This window comes from Gossypium raimondii, chromosome 2 (genome assembly GCF_025698545.1).
Source record: "Gossypium raimondii isolate GPD5lz chromosome 2, ASM2569854v1, whole genome shotgun sequence".
Classification (NCBI taxonomy): domain Eukaryota; kingdom Viridiplantae; phylum Streptophyta; class Magnoliopsida; order Malvales; family Malvaceae; genus Gossypium; species Gossypium raimondii.
The window spans coordinates 17,791,580-17,797,711 of NC_068566.1; the positions used below are offsets into that span (position 1 = coordinate 17,791,580).

A 6,132-nucleotide genomic window follows, 5' to 3' on the forward strand; every position below is an offset into this window, starting at 1 on the left:
CTTTTAGATATTTTAATTTTAAAAAAATGGAATAAGTCAATTAATTGAAACAAGAAAGAACACAGTGATGGTGCGATTGGACCACACCACGGCAGCATGACATCATTCTGTCAAAACAAAGTTTCTCCGAGTCAGACAAGTTGGTATAGGTCCAAGACAAATGCAAATGGAAGCAAATCAAAACAATTTTCCAACTCTTAAGAAATTCAGAAGTCTCAGGAAGCTTCTTTCTGTCTTAAAACAAGAAAAAACGTTTGAGAGGTGAGTGAGGCCTGTTTCTCACTATTAAAAAATAAATAAATTTATGCTTGTTAATTATATATTCCAGAATATATATATATATATATTAGCTAAAAACCCATTGCAACCTAACATTATAAATTTATAATTAATATTACCTTCTCTGAGTGTTTCTTTATTTTATTTAGGTTTAATTGAACAAAAGGTAATTAAAGTTTGTTTGAATTAGACATTTAAATTATTTTTTAATGATCTAGGTTCTTGAATTTTAATTTCGTTATTAAAAGTTGATATTTGCGTTATACGCCAACAAATCAAATTGTCATTAAAATATAATTAAATAAAAAAATTATTTTAATATTTCTATTAATATTAAATAAAAATAATTATATTAATATTAAATAAAAATCCCTCCCCCGTCCCTCTCCCTCTCCCTCTCCCTCGCTGCTGCTGCTGCTGCTGCTGCAGATGGGAACCCATCTCTACAATAACCTTCATTGCCATGGAGTTTCTTCAGCTTCTTCTTCAGATGAGTGTTCCAGTAGTTTTTAATGTCATTGTCTGTCCTTTGCGGCAACTAAGATGCTTTTGCAGCCTATCTGCAGCAATATTAAAACTCCCCATTTATTCATTTCCATCTAGGATTAAACATATACAGCATTTATTTGGTTTAATGAAATCAGAGAAAAAAAAAAGGATAAATAAATTAATTACCTGTTGGCTAAAAGAGCTTGAAGGTGGATTATCATTTTCTCTTCATGTTCTGTAAAGTTACCCCTTCGGATCCCCGGCCTCAACTAATTAGGCCATCTAAGCCTGCAACTCTTGCTACATCTGAGCAACCCTGGTAAATAAAAAATTCATAAACTTGTTGAGTGTTAATTTCAATTGCTTAATGATTTAATCCAAAAGATGAAAAACCTGTATTGGTAGGAACTCCAATTCCCAGGACCATGTTCTTGAATATAAGACACCAAGACGATATCTTCTTCAGGAGTCCATGGTCCCTTATTCACACCGACTTTGTCACAGCAAGATGGTCTCCCCATTATCAGTTACCTTCTGAAAACCTCAAGCAGCAGAGAGGGAGAGGGACAGGGGAGGGGGGAGGTAACTTTTTATTTTATTTTATTTAATATATAAATATTAAAATAAATTTTTAATTATATTTTAGGGAGACGATGACATGGCAAAATTTGTTTGATTGGCTAACATGTTTTTTTTAACAGTACTAACTGCGGCTATCAATTTTAAAATCACGGGATCAATAAAAAAATAGTTCAAGGTACATGTCTAATTAGAGGTGTCCATGGGCTGGGCCGGGCCGGGTTCGGGCCGGGCCCAACAAAAAATTTCAGCCCGCTTCCTAGGCCCGGCCTGGCCCGAAATATGGGCCTGAGATTTTGCCCAGGCCCGGCCCGGGAAAAAATATGGAACCCGAGCCCGGCCCGTTTTTTAATTAAAATTAAAATTATATTTTTATTAAAATTAAAATTAATTGTTATTAAAATTAATTGTTATCAAAATTAATTATTATTAAAATTGTATCAAATTATATATTTTTTGTACCAATCAACATTTTGTAAAATCTAACATTTTGTTAGTAAAATTATTAATTGTATTAATTGTTACTAAAATTATCAAATTATATCAAATTATTAATTATTAATTGTTACTAACATTTTGTTAGTAAAATTATTAATTGTTAATTGTATTAATTATTAGTAAAATTATCAAATTACATCAAATTATTAATTGTTAATTGTATTAATTGTTGTAACAAAATCTAAAATTTTGTAACTTAAAATAAAACTAAAACTAGTATATTTTAAAAATAAAAAATATATATTTAATATATTTTCGGGCCGGGCCGGGCCCGGGCCAAAAAATCTTGCCCAGGCCCGGTCCGTTTTCTAAACGGGCCTCGTTTTTTGCCCAAGCCCATATTTCGGGCCTATATTTTTACCCAAACCCTCTCATATTTCGGGCGGGCCGTCGGGCCGAGCCGGGCCGCCCGGCCCATGGACAGGTCTATGTCTAATTAAGCCTTTTGTTTATTTCAGTCATACCGAACTTTATAATCTAAAATTGTTCCTCTTTGTTGGTTTTTTTTTTTTAAGAGTATATAATTAACGAATAACAAATAAGGGAGGTATATTTGATTTTGGGTAGGTTTTTAATATCTTGAATACAAAGTCAAAGCCTCTGTTACACAATTCCGAGACTCATCTTTATCTGGGTCTAGGGTTATCCACTGAATTGCAGGATTTGGCTGTTGAATAATGATCTTTGCTGCATCCGTTTGAGGTCTTTTTCATGTATCAGGTACAGGGGCTTAAAACCCTTTTAGTTTTGATCTTCTTCCTTTTTGTTTCCTTTTTCACTTATAGTTGATTCTTAAGCCTTGAAATGATATATGTTGTCAGTGGCTTGTTTTAAAATTAATGGTCTTACGATCCTGGATGTGTTTGTATGTTGAAAATCCCAGAATTTGATCGTTTCTGTTCCCTGTATGTTCCCTATCCTTTTTATCATTTGCCTTCTTCAAAATCCATTTTTTCAAGGAACCTAGTCAGTAACTATTTGGTAGATTTATTTTCAGATTTCAGTTTTGGTCATGTTCCTTCTCGGGTTTATGATTTTACTGAGTCTTCTTTTCTGCACTGTCAACAACTCAACCGTAATCTGTGCTTCCACCCTCATAGATTAACTACCTTCTCTGTTATTATACGTTAATGATGATAACAAATCATGGGCAAATTGTACTGCTACTACTGATTAGTTACCTCGGTCTTTGGCATCCTTGTTAAGATGAAAATCCCTAAAATAATTTACATTTCTGAGTTTTTCCACCATTTCCGGCTACCAATGTCCTAGACTTTATAACTAGGAAAAAGCCGAAGGTTTCCGTTTCCGTCATGATTGGTTTGGTACTAAATTGCTTTACCTTACACCATCCCCACATGTGATTGATCGAGCACCAAATATCTGATGGTCAGCTAAACACTGAACTTTTCCCATCTTTCAACGGCTAATAGGTGATGTTGTCCATGACTTACTAAGGGAAACTTGTTCATGCTTATTTGCGTTACCTTGCTGTCGATGATCAGTCATTCAGTGCAAATGATCTCATTTTTACTCATAAGCTATTCTCTGGTCTTGTGTCTTAAGTAACATCTGTGTGCCATTGAACTTTCCTCACTAAGAATCTCTGAGAAATAACTGTCCAACTTCTACTTGGAATTTGTTTCGTAGGATTCATTTTATAATACTAAGATCCAGAGAGTTGAAACCATGTCTTTAGTAAGGTCTGGAGATCCAGCAACTGCAGCATATAGAAATACGAAGCTCTATTCAATACAGGGTATCAGTGACAATTCTTGCTTGTCCGCTCAAATGTTTGGATCGGATAAGCATAATCCTGTATGCATCAATGATTCTTACAGCAGTGAGAGCTACAAGAAGTACTTCCTTGACTCTCCAATGGAAGAGCTTATTCATTCATCTAGTTCTGGGATTTCAGGAAGTTCATTTCGCCCACAGGATGTCTCTTCTTACAAGCTAAGATGTAGTTCATGCCATCTCCAATAATTGCTCAAAAACCTTCAAACTATTCTGTTTAATTAATTTGATCCCTTGATATCTTTCAACCGGATTTTTTTTTAATTAGATTACTTGGAAATCCAAAGCCTAGATACGTTAGACTCTGATACAGATAAGATGAAACTGAAACTTCAAGAACTGGAGAGAGCACTGCCGGCTGATAATGATGTTTATGAAGATGTTGACATGTTTGGTGCTGGTCTAAGCATGGAAATAGATGGTGAATGGTCTGATCCTATCAGGACAGATCAGTCGCTCCATGACTCACACAAGGAGTCCTCATCCTCAGATTCGTATCACAGTAGCATCAGCAGCAACAAAGAGGTATCACATGCTTCATCTAAAATTCCCAAGCAGATGCTTATTCACTGTGCTGCTGTACTATCAGATATGTTCTGTTGGTAATAATAATCCGTGCAAACAAGTTTTATTATACGTCATCCTTAAGGCACAACAAGTTCAATCATCCACTGCAAATATTGTTAATCTGCACAAATTAGAAGATAGGAGCTCTATCAAAATGATACTTTCTTTACCCAAATAATTAAAACTTTTAAAAAATTAAAAATAACTTCAAGGGCAATAAAAACAATTTAAGAAAAGTTTCCGCCTGAAGCATGACAAACTTTAACTGTGAAATAACTTTACTATTTATACTTCAAGATCAAAGTAACTTTCAAATGGAGGCATCTGAAATTAGAATAGAGCTTTTTTTCTTCCTTTTAATAAAATATTTTCTCACTTATTTTACTAATAATATGTAAGTACTAATTTTTCAAGTGAGGAATAAAATTATGCATAATGCGAAAGTCAATGGCTTGAACTTACACACCAAGTGGTTAATAATCTTTACTCTTAAAATCAACAGTAAACTAAATCTTGAATTCGAACTACTTTGGGGAAACAAAAGAGTAAAATCAACTGAGAAGAATGAATAAAGAAGATAAATTGAAATTTATTTTTATATTAGACAAAAGAATAGAGTTGTAATGGAATAGGGCTGTAATGGAATAAATCTATAATAGAATTGAGCTGTAATCAGTAATTTAATTGTTTGGTTGAATACAATGGAATAGAACTATAATAATATTATTGTGTTTGGTTGAATGAAATAGATATATAATAGCATAAGGAAAAAATTAAAATGACCATAATACCTGTCGAAACCGTTTTTTTGAAAACAAAAATTTTAGTTGTCGACTTAAAAAAAACAAAAATTGGAGTCGCCACCGATCCTTTATTAAGGTGTGATCAGCCCACCTTAAAAATAATTTTGGCCTGCGAAATTTGAGAAAACAGGTTCGGGAGTTTGTTACGTACGAGGAAGGATTAGCACCCTCGTAACGCCCAAAATTGGTACCAAATTGATTTTTTAAACGCCTTGGTGTCGAAAATTTGAAAAGATTTTAAAAGGAAACGAATAATAAGACATTTTTATTTCAAAGAAATAAAACACCACACCCAGTGAGTTAGGGCACAATGTTTTTAAATCTTCAAAATACCCGAATATTGCCTTTTGCTTTTGAAAATTCTTATTTCGAGAAGAAAATGTCATGACCAATAAGTTAGGACCTAACATTTTGAATTCCCGAGAATAAGCTTTTTATTTAAAATTTACAAATTTATTGCAAAACAAATACTTGGCTTTCCAAATTCATCGAAAAAATAATCACGATCCAGTAAGTTAGGACACAATCTTTCTCGAGAATCGTGAATGCCAGATATTTTGGAATTTATAAAATAGGATGATTTCAATACTTTGAGAAAATCAAAATATATATTTTTTGAAAAGGATGCTAAAAGGTTAAGGTATAACATGAAACAGATACTACGGTTTCAAATATAAATAAATAAGTATTTACAAATACATATACAAGTAGATATAATACACAAACAAATTTACAAATATACGTACACATATATTTAATGCACACATAGAAGTGCACATATAAAAGGAAGGTAAAGAAATATATACAACAAGCTCACAATAGTTTCTAAGAATATGCATGCAAAACACGTATACGTATATGTGAAAATTGTGAAGATAACAAATATCAAAATACGATATGTATATATATTTACAAAGAAAAGTATAAGTATATCGTGAGAAAAACAAAATAAAAATAAAAACATATGTACATAAATATTTTTAAAAACAAAAAAACTATAAAAGTTTTATTTATCTATGTGAAAGTAAGAAAATAAAATAAAAAATGTATAAAATATATAGGTATATTATATACTTTTAAAAAAAGGTGCATATATGTATATATTATATAAAAGCCATGC

The 6,132-nt window shown here is 32.3% G+C and overlaps 1 protein-coding gene across 1 annotated transcript; it reads left to right on the top strand.

Annotated features, from left to right (window-relative positions):
* Positions 1-2,376: 2,376 nt before the first annotated feature.
* Positions 2,377-4,276, top strand: LOC105784185 (scarecrow-like protein 1). The gene is made up of 2 exons (XM_012609989.2): positions 2,377-2,565; positions 3,496-4,276. The coding sequence occupies exons 1-2, from the start codon at positions 2,557-2,559 to the stop codon at positions 3,829-3,831; spliced, it is 345 nt and encodes a 114-aa protein (XP_012465443.1). The 5' UTR covers positions 2,377-2,556; the 3' UTR covers positions 3,832-4,276.
* The last annotated feature ends 1,856 nt before the right edge of the window (positions 4,277-6,132 follow it).